General features: G+C 29.9%; 2 protein-coding genes across 2 annotated transcripts in view; both read right to left on the bottom strand.

Moving 5' to 3' along the window:
• LOC100574407 (protein O-mannosyl-transferase TMTC2-like) overlaps positions 1 to 19,372 on the bottom strand; it is a 358,487-nt gene that overhangs the window by 157,350 nt on the left and 181,765 nt on the right. The gene's annotated exons all lie outside the window — the stretch shown is intronic.
• Positions 12,188 to 19,291, bottom strand: LOC115033750 (KRAB-A domain-containing protein 2-like). The gene has a single exon (XM_029487430.1). It carries the CDS (start codon positions 17,192 to 17,194, stop codon positions 16,163 to 16,165), a length of 1,032 nt encoding a protein of 343 aa, XP_029343290.1. The 5' UTR covers positions 17,195 to 19,291; the 3' UTR covers positions 12,188 to 16,162.

Raw genomic sequence — 19,372 nt, 5'->3', positions numbered from 1 at the left:
ATTTTATACATTTTTAACCACAAAATAATTATTCAATTTTAAATTTGATAAATTTTGTCAAAATTCGATCTTTAAATGCTTATAAAAAAAAATTGTGCCTATGTATTTTTAATATTTTTCAACTACTATTGTAACAATATATCAGGTACCTTATATATTAAATTTTTACTCTTTTTGGCCCAACAGATAAAATTTTATTGATATTTATAGGAAAAAAAACTAAGAAAATTGAAAACTGACAATGTCCGTATAAACAGCTCATAAAGAGTCAAATTATTTTCAAAATTTTATCATGTATAGAAAATTATAAAATAAAAGTTTGTTGAAAATTGCTCTTAACTATGGTAATACATTTTTTAATTACAACAAAATAACGAAACCTGTTGAAGGTATCGAAAGTCGTAGATATTTGAACATTTATAAATGATTGTAAAAAATGAATTTGATATTCTGGTAAACTTATTTTTTCAAGGTAGAACAACATAAAGTAATCTATTACTAAATTTTCAAATTTTAGATATAAAAAAATAATAATTGCACGAATTTCCCATATTCACCCACATGACAACAGCTAATGTACAACAGAGCGGTACCCACTGCCCACCTTTTTTAAATTCACTTTATAGTCTGTATATTAAAACAGAAATTCGTTTGAAAAAATACATTTAAATACATAATTTATCGGTACACAAGAATAGTGACATACAGTGTCAGCCTGGTCAAGGCCGCTAGGCTGCAAACGCCTACTGCCCCTTGTATTTCTGCTCAGGGGCATGAATATGTAGTTAACTTAAATGTGAATTTTAAATAAAGTGTTTCTTAAAAAATATAATATTTTGCACTACTTATAAGCACTTTTTTATCATTTTATGAATTAACATTTTTGGGACCCTCCTGAATAAATGCATTCGGGGCCCTTGAAATACCAGGCCGACGCTAGTGACACAATTCAAAAAGCAAAATCAAAATGTACGAAATGATTATTAAAATTCATAGAAAAATTCTCATATTTTTATGAGCTAGAAGTTAGAATGAAATTTTAATAATTCTAAAACGAAAATATTTAGGATGATACGGAACTTTTGAGACATACTATATAGACGAAAGCAATATTGACCATTAATAGTTGAGGGGTGGGTTGCGATAAAAATAGTAATAAAAAAATAAAGAGGGATATCCTAGCACGAGAAAGAGCGAGACACTCGTTTCGTTTAGTTTATGGCGATTTCGGCCACCTGACTCTGAAATGCCGACTATATAGGGTTCCAAATCTAATTCTCCCCACGTCACCACCAAAGTTGTATATCTATACACTTGCATGGGTGTGTGTGAGTGTGTGTAGCTTCAAGGGGTGTGAGTTGTGGGGATGGAGGGTTTGAGGGTCTGCGCTGTATACGTATTTTTACGCGAAAAAATAAAAATAAAACTATAAAAACCGGTACAAATCGCACTCAAAAGCCATTGGTTGGGTGCGGTGGCGGTCGCTTTTATGGTTTGCGCGATATCGCGAGAGTGTGTTCAGAGGGCATTTGTCGACAACGGCCGTTTAAACGACGTATCTTGATTTATGGTTCACCCCGATAATATTTATATATATATATATATATATATTGAGACAGAGTGAGAGAAGAATAGGGAGAAAGAGAGAGAGAAACAGAGAGTGAAAAAACGTGAGCATATAAATACAATTTTTTTCTTGTGAAAATACTCTTTTACATATTTTTATAATATTAATACATAATTATAAATTGTTATTATATATTTTTTTTTAGTAAAAAAATAGGAAAAGAAACCGAAATTACATATACTATAGTAATAATTATTATTAATTATTATTAATTTTTGTTTTGTTACCTTATTGTTATTATAAAATATTCGATAAAGGTACGATAGTTCAGTATATTTCCTACATGCGCATTACTAAATAGAAATATAGAATACCTGTACCATAGGTGTATAATTATGTTATTATGTTATTATTGTTATCTCTATGCTAGGACGTAAAACAAACGAATTGATAACAAAACGATAACGTTGTATTATTAAACCATCCCCGAGTTACAAATTAATTACAATGAGATAATACCCGAGACGGCACGTCAGTACCAGTTTCGTTATGTTTATATTGTATTATTAAATATATATACACACAGTGTATTATTATATGGTATACATAATATAATAATATCTTATATTCTGATGTACAAGACGCGTTTGTTTATCTTGTTAAAGTACCAATTCAACCATGGGAGTAGATATTATTATATTCACATATAATAAAATTATATAATAATTATATTATGTATGTTATACGAGAGACGACAAATAATTTAAATTCTCAGATTTAGTCACACTCGTGTTGTTATCGTTATGATTTATATCACGCAACAGTTATTACTTACTATACTAGGTTTAATATTATAATATATACTTTGCAATAATTCAATAATAATAATATCATCTTCGGAGAAAACTATATTATAACATAATATATAATTATATTATATTTTACTACCTCAGACGACCTAAAATATTGCTGAAATCGCCACAGAATATAATGAGAATAATAAAACAGTGATGGGCTGTAGTAGTTATGATGCAGCAGACGCGTAAATAGGGGTAAATAGGGGTAATAGGGGTAAACGTTTACGTACTTATCGCCATCGGTTGAGTAAGTCTCGTCGCACGTAGGTACTATCTTCATATAAAATATTAATTATGACATGCCACTTCAACTAAAAATTGCTGTGAAGTGATAGAGCTGCAGAGGGAAACCATTCAGAGACGATTCGTCGTCTTAAAATCATAATATTATAATCCACAAACGGCTCTGAGGATACATTTGTTATACCGAGGTCAGTACAAACAAATAAAGGATTAAATCGTTTGGCCATGGCACTAATAAGATCAAATACTTGCGGTTTCGATAATTATTATTTAATATAATAACTGAAATGATAACGCGCGTATAAAAGGCTTGTGTCAGTTATTTGTAAACATAAATACGACTTTGATATTGTATGTACACAATTATGAATTATATAATATAACCTAAGTGTGTAGCTTATAACATGTACTATTATTATTGTTATCATTGTGATTATTGAACTAATTGCCAATTTTACTAACCATAATACTAAGCGATATTTGCAATAATAATATCATTATTTCAGACATTATATTGAAAAAGAAAAAAAATATTGAACTTATAACAAATATTGGACACATTTCAAAAACTCAATGACTATTCATTCAATATTTAATTTAGAAATATCAATATTTTCAAAAATTATCTGCATAACAAATTACAATGTAAAACAGGCGGGTCTCCAACCTTTTTTTACGGCGGTCGAAATTGAGATACGCTTTGGCATCGCGGGGCTAACATATTTAGAGGAATAGATCGCTTAAGAAATATTTTATGAATAGATAAGATTTATTTAGAAAAATTAATGTTCGTTTATATATTTTTTATTTTATAATCAGTTTTTATATTATAGGTTAGTGTTAGTACTTATAGTATATAGGTATAAATGACTATTATAAGCTGTTAACAGCAAAAGAAAAAAATAATTAATTAATTTTATTCAATTAATTCAGCAAATTAAAAACAATAAAAACTAAATGAAAATAATATAATTTATAATATATTATTTTCAAAACATTAATTAGCTTGGCGGGCTCAGGAAAAACGCTTGGCGGGCCGCGGCCGTATAGGTTGTAGACCCCCGGTGAAGACTATTGTTAATAAAATATATGTTATTAATTTGAAAAAAAAAAATCTGCGGTCACTATGCTGTATAGTAGGTTAGAGAGACCTCGTCAAACAAGCTGTGTTTATGGATGTGTTAAATTTTAATCTCAATGAATAATCATTGCATACGAAAAACGATTCTGAGCAGAAACACTTAACCTTAATTTAAATATTTTTTTATTTATTTATACTACAATCAGTTATTTATTTGTCAATTAGTAAAACCAATAAAAAAATATTAATCGTAGATCATTGTAAATCCTATAGGTCCATTCATCGGAACTCTCAGAATCTAAACATTAAGATGATTTTCGTATTATTTCACCATTTTACCAACTGTTGTTTATCATGGGTATTACTATAATATTATAAGAGTTGTACTGTGTACACTATAACGGGTGATTTTTACGCCGGGATATTTTCATTCCCAGGGGTAAAAACTTTTAAGGAATTAGAAACATACGACACCGGTACAATAACATTGTATCGATATTTCCAACACAACGCTTCGATATTAAGTATTATTATATTTTATTATAATATTTTACGAGGTATTGCGCGGGAAAATACTGAAAAGCACAGTATATTTTTTTTTTACTTCCCAAATAACATTGTAGGGGAGTATAACATAAACATTTCGATATTTAATAATAACTATAGGTATAAGACGTATTGCGAATTCATATGGAAAAAAATACAATTGTCGATCAGTATAATATAATATTGTTTCTCGTAGTCACAAAACGCATAATAATAATCATAATAATATAAAACATCATGATGACGTAACAACTGAATCGAATGTTTTGTTCATTATAATATAATATTATAATATATAATTATATACGTATATATATATACAAACACAATGGAGTTGTTGTAGCTGTTAATTAACCATATGGGTATCCGCCAATCCCGGTAATCCCGAAAACATCCCACAGCGTGTGTGGGTGGATGGGTGTTTGTGCGTGTATACGTTTACGAGTGAACCATAATCCCTGCGCATTTGTGTCCACCACACATTCCAAATTTTAGCGGTGCCCACTGCAGTGAATATTATATTATATACATATTATAATATATATATTGATAAATATATGTATATGTATATTATATAATATGTATATACAACGTAATCCGTACAAACTTTTTAACGTGGTGTATATGGAGCGTATACATATAAATTAATTTCGTAATTAACGTTCGCGTGACGAAACGAAAAACAACAAACTAATTAACTATGGAAAATGCAATTAGAAAAGTTTTTTTTTAATTTTTTTTTTTTTTTTTAATATTTGTCGACATTATATCGGACGCACAGTGTTTAAATTACCACGTTATTAAAAACGTATTTGCCATTAGTCACTATCTTGAAATATAAATCTCACTGATTAAATAACCGTTTTATTTTTGGTTATTAAAACATAATAAATGAGTAAGAGCGAGTTTCGAGGAAAAAAAATAGAAAGAAAAACAACGTAATTTGAGCGTATAATACGTACCTATATATTATTATATGCACCAACTGAAAATTGTTCAGACGAACAAAAACGGTGTGGGGTCTACTTAAGTCTTCGTTTGTATGCAAACAACGTAGTTTAGTGTTTTTTAAATTTATTTTCGTTGCACAATAGTATTAGAGTAATACTGTGTACGGAGTATAATAACCATACACCCCATACAGGCACCTACTTGGAACATTTAAATTTTAAAACACTAATTTGAAATAGAATTTTAATTTATAATTTCAATGCCGTTCACATTTTCAGAATAAACTCGTAACACTAATTAAAAGCCAAAACACAATAAATCTTAATGCGTCCATGGTAGAACTTTAAACGGTATTTTAACGATTTGGCCTTAAAAATAGAGTACGCGAGGGAATAATTTAGAATAATACGCATATCAGCAGGGATCAGGCAAACGAGATTAATTGCCTGCAGATACACCGATATGCCCGCGTGTAATTGTGTTTTATAATTATTATTATATCAGTACCTATATTTTATCAATTTATTACCGTTAAACTTAATAATAATATATTACATTAAACTATCGTCAGCGACACGATTAGTAGTACTAGTATTATACGCGTACCTGCCTATGCATTATAATTATACACAATTCTATACGAAATTAGACAATCTGTAATATATTATAACAACTACTATTTATCAAATTTTGTAATTTAATAGGCATTATATTATGTGCCGAGACACATACTTTCGCATAATTTGGTATTTTGAAATGGAAAAATGTACCTATTTAGTTACATGCATGTTAAAAATGCAGGGTATACAGTATTATATAGAATATAATTAATCATAATAGCAGCATTTATGTTAGATAGCAATATAATATTATATAATAATGGTTTTCCGTTTCTTAATTGTTGTATTGAAATAATACTATCAATAATAACAGATCAAAGATATGAGATTATTTATCATGAATGTTCACTTGTTAGGTAGGTATATAACAATTATGATGATACTACAGTCATGACTCATGGCATAATATATTGATTAGTTGTATGGTTTAATTGTAATATTATTGTACACTAAGTGTAACGTCATAGTTTTTCAAATTACGATAATTTTGTAGGATCCTCGGTATTATCGGATGGTCATCGGTCAAATAAAAATTAAAAATACGGTCTTCAAAATTAATTGTATTATGATTCTCAGACTAAAAATATATAGATAGTTCTCTCTGCAATATACGATATAATTTTCGTTACAATTTAATTTATCACGGTGGTCTTTTGGTGGAGTTTTGTATTATTTTTGCGTACACAGAATACGCGCTAAATCGAACGGACGGTGCTAACCGGAAACGGGCATTGGAAACCGAAAAGAAAGTGGCTTGCACAGTGTTGACGTTACGCTACGCGCTTTCCGTTTCTTCCGGTAGTCCTCCCGACGAGAGTAGATGGTGCCATGGAGAATATACACTGCAGTACATATATAATATACAGAGTGGGGCGACAAAAGTGAGATGCCGTCCATGATAAATCTGAGGCGAAGAAGCGGGGACAAAAAAGAAAAAAACGGCGTTTTTCGTTTTTGATCGCGTTTCCGAAACGTTTGTCGGCGTCGGAATTTATATTATATTTGCAGAGTAAAACGACGATATTTACGACGAAAACGACGGCTACGATTCGATTAAACGAAAAGTGAAAAGAATCTGGCACCCTCTCCCGCGACCTTCACCTCGGCGTTCCTCTTTTCGCGTCGATTTTGGCACCGATAACGATACCAGACATAAAGCGCGAAGAAACACGCGTACGCACTGCAGGCACAACTGCATTTGAAACCACCGAAATAAATAAGCCGTAGACGACCGGGAGTGTATAATATTTTCAAATAGCGTTTGTGTGTGTGTGTGTGTGTGTGTGTGTGTATGTGCGGAAATAATTTATCTGTAAGCAAATATAAAAAAAGAATGACGGGATTTATGGGATGATGGCTAATGAAAACCATCGAGAGAATAATACGCGCTCGACGACGACGAGACGTGACGTCGTGCGCCATACTGTGCGCCGCCGTGCCAAAGCGAATTGTCATACTGCCGCCGTGTCTGCGGTGTGTGTCATTCAACCTAATTGAGAAACGAAAATCTGTGGATCGAAGGCGGGTAGAAAATAGTAGGAGAGGAAGGGGCAGCTCTATATGTATATAGTCTTCACTCGATTTAACTTCGGTCTCTCCTTCTCACTCTTTTTCTATTCATAAATACTTTCCCATGCAATTTTTTCTTCAACTCCCATTTTCTTTTATACTTTTTGGCTGCAAATCGGATTTGATGGCTGTACACGGAATCACTCAAAATCAACCAGACACAAACACACACATACACGCACACTCACACCCAAATTTGACTACGACGCGCGGAGAAATTTATAAATATACATATCATATCGAGGAAGCCCTAGAATTTCAAACAAAATTTTTATATCCTACAAGTCCAATAATTGGTGTATATATTGAGAAGTTGGAAAAAAGACGTTACAATCTGTAGAACCTTATTAGGTAAATATATCACAAAACCATGAATGATAAGTTTTATATTGTTAACAATAAAATTATGACTTTGCAATTTCAAAAACGACTGATTGGCTAGGTATATAATACCATATAACAAATAAAACAAATGTACAGTTTAAATTCTTATATTTTATTTTACGTCTAACAATCTGAGCTCATATCTTACTATAAATATTATTATTGGTAGTCAAACTCATATAAGTGATGAGATTATCTTTAAAATACAATTGATACACCAACTTCAAGTATCCAAACACAATGGACAATTTTGTGGACCGACTTAATATGAAGAGATCGGCAATTAGATAGGTAAATACTGTAGTCTATATTATTTTGTCTCTATGTTATATTATATGCGCCTACTATGTATAAGCGGTAAAGTATACCAAGTTACACTTATTATAAAATAGGTTAGTAAAATAATATATTTATACTATTATAATTTATAGCATTATGATGAAATATCTAAACAATTTTATGATTATTAAAAATTAAGAGAAACATTTTTCATAAAACATTAAATGTCATACAGACAAAAATAACACATAGAAGGGATTCAACCCCCGCATCACCCTCTTGTATACCTCAATGCTACATTGCTGCCCACCCCTATTATATATTTATATACGGTCACTATTATTATAGAAATCAATATCTGTTAGGTATATCGTATATATGTAACTGAATTATGTTATTGTTTATTTTAATAGGTAACATATTTTATAACGATATAAACAATTAGAAAAATGCTGAAAATAAGAGGTATAGAGATACGATAAAAAAAATAATGTTGGAAAAATGTAATCCTAGTTATGTATTGTTTCATGTATTTTCAGTGCAGAACAATACCGATTTATAATATCATGGAAAATATAAACAAGGCTTTGGTTTTATTTAGTTTGAAATTAAAGTCAATAGGTACAATAGGTACAATCGCCAATTGTATAATTTATTATTTTATTCTAAAATATATATAAAAAAAAATCAAACCTTGTGAAGCGTACCTTAACTAGATAGTTACAACATACTAAATATTCCGAAAAAGTAAAGTAAACAAATTTATCATATAATATTATATCAATTTATATTATTTTTGTACTGATGAGCGTGAATCATATACGTATCATGATTAGAAAGCAATTATTATACCTGTCAATTATTATAACAGACGAAAACGCATTTTGCGTTAAATCCACGCCCCATTTGTCACGATCGAGATAATATTATTAGTGCACGTCGTTTTCGAGCAAAGTGGGTACCTATATTGGTTTTTAAATCGCGTGCACGCAGCGAACCGTATTAAATTGAGGTCAATTACTCGACAATTAGTTGCCGGCAATTAATACATTTCTATATATAATATTTAAAAATGGAGACCGCGTGCTCGGTGGCAATTCAATCGAAATATTATTATTATTTTCTCTTATAGTTTTTGAAAATTGCATTACCGTAATGGCGTCAACATAATCAGATGATCAAGAGTGTTAGTGGAGAGTTTTGCTTTCATGGGTTCAGGAGTAGGTACCTAAATTAATCAGGGTATTTTAAAAGTAATTCGTTTCCAATATTATTTTATTACTATAACCTTTATATAGCATACACACGTGACACATACTGCTTTGATAGATAATATATATTATGATAAAATGTCATAACTCATATTATATTAATCATCACAAGTGCAGACGCAAACCTCACGGGTTTGTAAATAATTAATGCATTTTCCAACGCCAGACAATATTTTCAATAATGTACATATGAAATATTGTATTTTATAGCTTTTGGATTTTTTATAAGAGTGTTATCGATAAAATCTAGACAAATTTGGAATTTATAAGAATATATATTATTGGAACATTTCGAAATTTCTTCTTTATACCGTCAAATACGTCCAACAGATTTCCAAAGAACCCTTTTGAATTTGTATCTGAAAAATATACAGATGAAAAACACAATATTGTTTAGCAATATGGCTATATGAGTATAATTCTTTGTAAACAAAAAGAAAAGTTAAAGGATATTATAGGTTCAAAACGTATATTTTATTACTTTTATTGAATTTTTAATAAAACAAATAAGAAAATATCAAATCGTAGAGAAATAAAAAAGAAACTTGATAATATAATAAAAAGATTGCATCAAAAGAATATTTCAAAATGAAAAATAACCAAAAATGATCGATTGATTTTAAAACTGTATATGAAATTAAAAACATCAAAACATTTTTATACACGTAAATAATAGCACTATGATAAGTCAAACTACTACTTACTCAATAAAATATTTTAAGAATTTTAATTTGAAGTGCCTTTCCATTAAAATCTTGCGCGAGTTTTTAAACATAATAAATGTACTGTATTTATTAGTTATTACGCATTAAGTGCTACAATACACTATTCAATAATAATATGATTCGATCACAAAAATTATAGAAATCTGTATTAGAATGTAATTATGTAATGTAATTTCAAAGTAAATGCGTACACTTATGTCGTGTGGTTTGCATATCACAACTGATTTTAAAACAATAAGTGATTCGATTATTATAATATGAACCGCGTTAAAAACAAAAGTAAGTAATGGAACAAAAACAAACCGCTCTCTAAATTGTTTTTGTGTTTTATTACACCGACGGTATTATTACTTTTTCACATACTTATGTAATAGATTTGACATATTCTAAACGTATTAAAGTGAAAAATGCTACGCATAATATCATAAAATATTTACTATAGATATACCCAGGTACATAATAATATTATTGTGCATTTATTTCCCCATAATATTATATTTTATACGAGTATGCGAATAAAGCAAAATGTGTTTTTTTTAATTATCATATTTTCCAAAGGTTTTTTTTACACGCCGTTGTGAACCGCGTGGCTATCTAATCAGATTATTGATTGGTTTACGGTCGGGGGCAAGGAAATATAGCCGCATGCTATTAGTGCGTAAAAGCCGAAGGCTAAAGGGTACCTATTATAATATATGTATAGCTGCAAGTGTATCGGTAGCTTAATGAATATAATTAAATCGGCCGTCACCGGTTTAATTATAATAATAATACGAGTACCTAAATATATATAACGCACGTTGTACCTATATACACACCCAGGGTTTATTATCATATAATTTACGAAGTTATCGATTAAAAAAAAAGCTATCAACGACGGTTCTATACGCGTAGGTATGCTGGTGTCTGCGATATGCTACACGACAACGACAACGATACAACGACGATAGTAATAATATTATATATGCTGCTAAATGCGTATAAAAGGTAATAATATATAATATATTATATTATATCATATGTGCATATCGACAGGCCAATCTGACGGTAGTTTTTGAATATTATATAATATTATATACATATACGGGGTGATCCATTTAACGTATTCCTTCACAATATTTTGTATTTATAAATATATTATCATATACAAAAGATGCTCACAATTTCAGAAAACACTAACGTTTTTTAAAATATTAAATTTTTTTTTTTATATTTTAATGTTTAAGTCGTAAAAAACAATATTTTTGAAAAATTTTTTTTTCTATTTTCTATCCCACTTACAATAATTCCAAAAAAACTTCTTCTTTGGAATAAGGAATCAAAAATGTACGTTTTCGTTAAAAAAAATTTAAAACAATAACCATAAAAAAAGTAAAATGTTTTCTAACCACTTAAAATTATGTAAGACAAATATTTTCAATAAAGTTATTAGTTTATAAAATAATAAGTGCCTTACGTTAAATGGATCATCCGGTATATCCCGGTATCTTTGGCAAACAAAGACGGTAAAAAAACATCGAACGAAACGTTTGTTTTGTATTAGCTAGCGGACCGTATTTGATTGAAAAACTCCAATACAAAGAATAAAATAATATATAGATGATTTAATTTACGTTTTTTTCGTTCTAAACCACTATACCGTCACCGAGGTGGGTTTCATTTGAAATCAATTCCAAAATCTGTGTTTTTTTTTACGAGTTTTTACACATTATATACTTATGGTATAATACGTACCTACTGGAATTTTCTAAGATGTTGAATCTTTTTTTTATAATCACACCGGATTATAGCATTTCAAATAGGTACAATATAATTCAGACAAGTTACAAATTTGCATTATTATATATTATGTTTTAATTTTGAACGAATTTTTTACACGTTTATTAAATATAATAATTAATAATAAAGAGTGATTCTAACGGAACACACTTACACAGGGGTGTTGTTCTTAATTTAATATTAATATTTTAAATATAGACTCTGAAATGTTTTAATTATTATTGAGTACCTAATAATTAATAATATACTTATATGTATTTCAATAACTGTTCGAATTTAAAAATGTTAAATTAATATAATTAATAAATTGTTTTCAGACATTTCTAAGAGTTTTTTTAAGTTCATTTTTAGGTCATTTTTTACCATTTATAGTCTCATAAATGCATATTTTTTTATGATTCATAGTCCATTAAAATGGTAGCCCTTGTTATAATAAATATATACATTGTGTTGTTTTTGCACGTAAATAACGATTTGTAGAAGTTTCAAGACAATATTGATTTCTCATTTTTATATAATACATGGTATTGATCACAATTTATCGGTCCGGTAACCGTTCCAACAATTAATTTATAGTTATTCAATGTGCACAACGCAAATAATGTTTCAGAACTTAACTCCAAATCATACGCACTACGGAAAAAAAAACATTAAATAATATTTTATGTTTTTGTATAATATAAGCGTATATTATTTCATATTACGATGCAGCGTTATTATTACCACATCATTCTAATAATATAATCAAGTTTAATCAAAATGACCACCAATCATTATTTTTTAGATTTTATTACACAATTAAATAAATAATTAAATATTTTAAATTTTAAACTGCAAACAAAACCATCAGCACTTTTCCATTACAGTTCTCGTGAACAGAATATGAGATTAAATTTTTTAAAGGAAATCATAGTTCAGTGAAAATGTGTCCAAATACAAATACAATATTTAATGACGAAAATTTGGATCGTAATATTTTATTTAAAAACACATTATAAATAATACACACGTATAATTTTGCACGTCGCAAATGTAAAAAATGTCAAATCAATCGCTCTAAGCGGTCAGGTGCGATCGAAACAATAATAACGCGAAATATATATCACACAAAGTCACCGCGACGTGTCAATTAATAATAATAATAGTATTATATTATAGCAAACAAATGGAAAGAATAGACTTCGGTCGTAATTAGACTGTATTTCAGTTTTAATGCTGAATGGAGTGGTTTGTTTTTTTCACGTCGCGACAAACTCGACAAAAATTTAAATAATAAACTCATATCGCGCGGCGGCGGTGCCGTACAAGTCGGTGTTTTGTGTCGGGTACAAAATACAATTCCACACACACATACATACACACACACACACACACACACACACACACACGCGCGCGCGGGCGCGCGCACTTTGATATATAAATTAAAACCAAAAAGTACCTCGCACGCGCACATATAGCGTTATATTTTATTTCGCCGTCGGTGTCGGAGTGCAGTCAGTCGGGTTGGGGTTTGAACTTTTATTAGTGGATATATTTTTTTACATTTATTATTTTTTTTTATGACTTTGTGCTCGTTGCCGGGTGTACACACACACAGGCGCGCACTCGTGACGAAATGAGCGTTTACAAGAGTTCTGCACACTCATACACGCACACGTTTCTCGTATTATAATAATAAAGGTATACTCAACTAAAACTCATCTGTGGCTAACCGACGGCGTGCACCGCGAACGTAGGTCGTGCGCGCGACGTGCGTATACGACTGTTGCTTTGCCTAGCCGCCGTAGTTGTAAATAATATTATATTCGAAGAAATCTAGTAGGTACCTATGAATTACTACAAAGAAAAAACACTGCGAGGGTATAATATTATACCTAAACAATAGTAATATTATGTACACAATATGTGCGGCGGAACTCACTCTTTGCATACCAAATCGTAATATTTAAAATAGTGCAAAAATCCAGATTTTTAACGGGAGCACACCGAAAAATTTCGGTTTGGGTCCACCACTCCGCTCATCTGAACTTGAATACTATTTTTTTTCAACCCGTAAGTAGGTCTATAATTTAATTTAAATTTCAACAATTCTAAAGTCTAGTCGATTGGCGATTGCTCACCTTCTATATCAGTTGCTTAATAGTTTTGACTCTTACATCATTTTTAATTTGGCCTAAATACGAGTTGCGAGGACGCCCGGCAGTTCTCTTCCATTCAATAATAATTATTATATTATACAGGTCTTCAGCAGGATGTCTCTGGGCATGTTCGACCGTTTTTCAAGGTAGTTCTTACTCTAATTGAATCCAATAATACAAGTTTTTCTTTAACAATTCCAAGTGCCTCTTCGTTTAGTTTTCCCCTCTATCCGGCTTATCCTTTTCATACGCTTCCAGCAACACATTTCAAAGACATCTAGTTTTTTATTTTTAGTATCATTTATGACTAATGCATTAGTTTCACACCCATATGTTGCTAGTTTGCTACGCTACAAATGTTATATTATATGATAATAGCAAATTTTATCATTATTGAGATGTAGGTAACTATATTTTGTAATGGCAATTTTATTTTTTACTCAAAGCTTTGAGTAGTTGCATTTGCCAATCATAGGCATTATTTTATTTCTCAGATATTATAACTCATCAGATGTGATTAGCTCCTAATAATATATATCATATTTTCGTCTACTAGTTCTAATCTTTGACTAGTTTGATTTGACTGCTTATCAGACATATAATTCGCTCTTATTTACGGGTCAAACATACTGAAACACTAAATGACCAAAATGTCTTTGCACTGTTTATTTTAATTTCTGATGAGCATTTCATTAATTTACTGCTAGAATCACAAGTTAAAATACGATCTGAAAATTGTATCATGAAAACAATTTCTCAGTCAACTTTTATTCCAATATAAAGTCTTAATGAGTGGCTTTGCTTTCACCATATTTATAGTTTTTTTGATTCAGCTTAAATTACACCAACGTGCTTCAAATGTTATTTAGATATATCGAAATACTAGAAAAATATGAGTAAAATATGAAACAAACAAGTTAGGAAATTTCATTTAGCGAGTGTGCTAAATTCCAGGTTTCTAAACGTGTTTGAATACAACTGTGCAATTAAATAGAATTCCATATTGTGCAATTTAAAAAGAATACATTTATCAATCGTATCTACCAATAGTCGAATTATATACTTGTAACTAACAGATAAACAGACGGATGGACAAAACAGGGATATAAGGTGCTCTAATGTTATGTTTAGAAACCTAATATACGAATGTTGTCATTCCGAAAAGTAAAACATTAAATATATACATTAAAGTTATCATTTTTTTTTTTTCAATGTTGTTTTACAATGACGTAAAATTAATATTTAAGAAAAACTTAAGACTTTTTGAAATATCAAGTGTACTGTGAAGGCACCTAAATTCCCTAAATAATCTTGTGTACACATTCTACATGCGAATTTTATTGATTCTGGATGAGATGCAAATATAATGAGGGAATCTCAACATACCGACACGTATAAAGATATCTATTATTAAATAGATATATCGTTTTCTATATTATAACGATGGAAAAATGTACTTTTAAACGGACCAATACTTCGAGAAAAGGTGTACGAGTTTGCAACATGCTCAGTGACGTGGATTAATCGTTACGAAGCACATTTATACGTCATGATTACACTGTCAAATATTTTTCAAATAAATATAAAATAAATAGTGTAAGAAATAACAAATAATTTTTAACTACTGATCAGCAGAAGCATTTCCTACCAATAATTTATAATCTACTGGTGCAAGAATAACAATAATTGTCATAATTCTTGTCATAATATGTCATAATTCTTATTAAAAGGTTATAAGGGTATAAAGCTTAAAAATTATTATGGGGGACATTGTTTTTACTAACGATTAACATAGTAAGGTATCGATGACACATGTTCAAAAATTATCATTTCATAATAATTATATATTGAATTAAGTATATAGTTCTACGGTAGTTGATAGGTACATATATTATAGTACCTTTGTATATGTTACGGGCAAAGTAAACTTTCGGGCAATGTTCACATTGCCCGGGCATTATGGTACTGCCCGATTATGGTGGGCAATGTAGGCAAAATTATACATTGTCCGGGCTGTATAGAATTGCCCAGTCTAGTTGGGGCAATATAAACCAAAAGTTTTTATATTATAATTATAAACATTTCTAATCTTATCGATCTTGTTAATTACTTTATTATTATACAACGAAGGTCGCTGCGAGCTCTGTCTACATCAAGTATTTTGATTTTGACGGTTTCGCCCACTTTTGCCTGACAAAATCTTTTTTTGGATGCTTCGATTAGCTTGAGTTTTTAAATTTACGACTGACTCTGTTCTTACAGCAGTTATTTTATTTATTCTATTACCTATTTTTTCTTCTTCATTTTTTTCTTCAATCAATATTTCATCAACTTCACAATGATCACCAGTATTCATGGATGTAATAGCTGCTTCTAAATCTTCTTCAGTTTTTAATTTATTAATTATTGATATTGGAAGTACCGATGATTTTAATCCAATTTTAGCGCTACATCCAAACATTGCTTCATATGGACTGCATTTTATTCCATGATGTAACGATCGATTTTTCATCAATTGGACAAATTTTAGTCCTTCACTCCATTTTTTTGTTTTATTGTCTTGTAACCAAGTGGAAAGTATGTTTTCCACATCTTGATTGGCCCTTTCGACGGACCCTTGACTTTTCGAATGTCTCGGTTTTCCGTGTACAATTTTTAAATCTTCCCACATATTACATAATTCGTTTATTATTTTATTTATGAATTCTCGGCCATTGTCACTTCGTAGAATCATTGGTGCGCCAAATGTTGTAAAAATATCAAAAAGTACATAAACTACTTCTTCGGCACGTTTATGCGTTGATGGGCGAAGCAAAACAAATTTTGTTAAATGGTCCTGATACACTAAAATAAATTTATAGTTTCCGTCAGGTTGTGCTTGCATATCTATAAGATCAATTTGACATCTCGAATTCAATTCATTTGAGATGATTGGTATTACAACAAGACCTTTCTTTGCAGTACTGCCTTTTTTTTGACAAGATATGCATAGATTTAAATATAACATAATTGATTCTCTTGTAATGTTTTTATATTTTTTATTTAACTCATATTCTATACGGTTTCGTCCACCATGACCGATAGTCAAATAAGTATCATGAATAATATTAAATAATTCTTCATTAAAAACATAGTACTTAAGATCATTACCTTCATTACTCACTGGAACAATTAATTTATCCATGTCAGATACTGTTATTATATCATATTTTTTTCAAAAGTTTATGGCCTCTTGATTTCATTTTAAGTTGTTTTACTTCAGATATTAATTCATCGTATTTAGTTTTAGTTAAATATGTACTATTAAAATTTTTATTTTTTAATGCAATTTCAAGATTTTTTAAATATTGCCCTTCCATTTCAATTAATTTAGTTTAAATACCACACACGTTAATACAGCGAACACTACACTAACACTACGACGATACTTACTAACGACTTTCAACCGGGCAGTATTAACAACTCACATTTTGTACGATTCAATGATTACGATAATAATTATTGTACAATATCTAAAAGGTAAAACCGATTTACCGATAATATAATCTTGAAACGACAATAATTGACGAGATAATATTGAGAGTTTTGTATATTGGTACCTCGTGGCTCATACTAGTATAGGTATTTGAAATACTAACAGACAACGGTTTCATAATATTATAGTTGATAGTTTAAGTTACAATGTCTAATTTACTACGGGCAAAGTATACATGGACCGGTGAAAGTATCACCCTGCCCGGTCAAAATAGTATTTTAATATATTGTCCAAAAACAGCGGGCAAAGTATACATAGACCGGGCAATGTTCACATTGCCCGTAACATATACACATATATTCCTATACAGTATAATATAACCTGTTACATTACTATACTATAAATTATATTATGATTGGTTTAAATATTTATTTTAATATGACCACAACGGCGACAGTATTAAAATATGAGACAAAGCACGAGACATTTCCAAAGTTTTATATTTTTTTCAGGTCTGTTTAGGTGATTTTTTAATTTAACACGCGCTCATGAATCATATTCCATAATATCATATAATATTTTATTGATATAGTGCAAATCTCGGACAAATTCATGATCACGTTTATTTTTAGTCGTGAGATGGTTATTGTAAAAACATCGTTTTGGGCATTCGTGTGAGGGCACATACGCATACATTTATACACCGCCAATAGAAACTCCGGTAGTACACGCACACAAGGAAAACTTTAATGGACGCACGCGTGTGGTGTACAAACAAAGATTTACTCAAATTGTGTGTGGGGGGAGGATGGAGGGGACGTGACCAACTAATTTAATTGTAATATAATTGATATATATATATAGTTGTTTTATTTTTTTCTTAAATGTCAATATTATTAACTTTATTTTTTTACTCGTTTATTGTACGTACGGGGATTTTCTCTATATATCAATCTATTTATGTGTATCTTATTCTTATATGAACGTCTATTTAATCAATTTAAGTAACGAAATTCAATTATAAGTACCTATAGATAGTGCAGAATAACTAATATATTTGAAAGTAGGTTTATCTCGCTTGCGCAGCAGCGAGTAAGAAAAAATGAAACTAAAATACGCTATATTATATAGTACGGTAAGGCAGTATTACACGCGTTTAAAGAATTTCTGTCCTTCAAACGATTTACAACAAACGCATATAAAAACTTAATCGATATAGGTACGCATTTAATTTTGAACTACATATTATGAAATTAAAAAGTATATTCAACTAGGTATCAATAGTGTGCAATTAAATGTTTTATAACAATGTGCACCGCGATCAGTCATAAACGCTAATACAGTTAGTAAATAAATACGAGGTGTTTGAGTTATCACTAATACTTTATTAATATAATCAATTTTAAAAGAAATTTAGTTGCACAGAATGATAATTAAACTTAAGAAAACAACAGAGGCTCTGCTCGATGGTCTGCCAGGACTACACTGAATATTACACAAACAGCGAGACACGGTAGGGGCTCGCTCGGGCTCAAAACTGTCCACACAGCGAATTCCTTAAGACCGTGTGACTCTGTCTGTTCACACATTAATATGCTTACACACTATACTGTATTATACTATTACTATATCTCATACTGCGTATAGCATACAGACAGGGGTTCACAACAGCACGTTAATGTTGTAAATAATCGTATTATAATAATAATTACTATTAGAGTATTTAAACGTCAGTTTAACATTGCTAGAAAAAGATGCAATATTATTGATAATTTAAAGATAAAATTTGAAATATCAAATAAGAAAATAATCAATATAATATATGATAGGTAGTATTAATTATTGGTTAAAGTATATGCAAATACAAATATATAATAGTATTTATTG

This window comes from Acyrthosiphon pisum, chromosome A1 (genome assembly GCF_005508785.2).
Source record: "Acyrthosiphon pisum isolate AL4f chromosome A1, pea_aphid_22Mar2018_4r6ur, whole genome shotgun sequence".
Taxonomy (NCBI): Eukaryota; Metazoa; Arthropoda; class Insecta; order Hemiptera; family Aphididae; genus Acyrthosiphon; species Acyrthosiphon pisum.
This window is presented reverse-complemented; position numbering and strand designations above follow the sequence as displayed.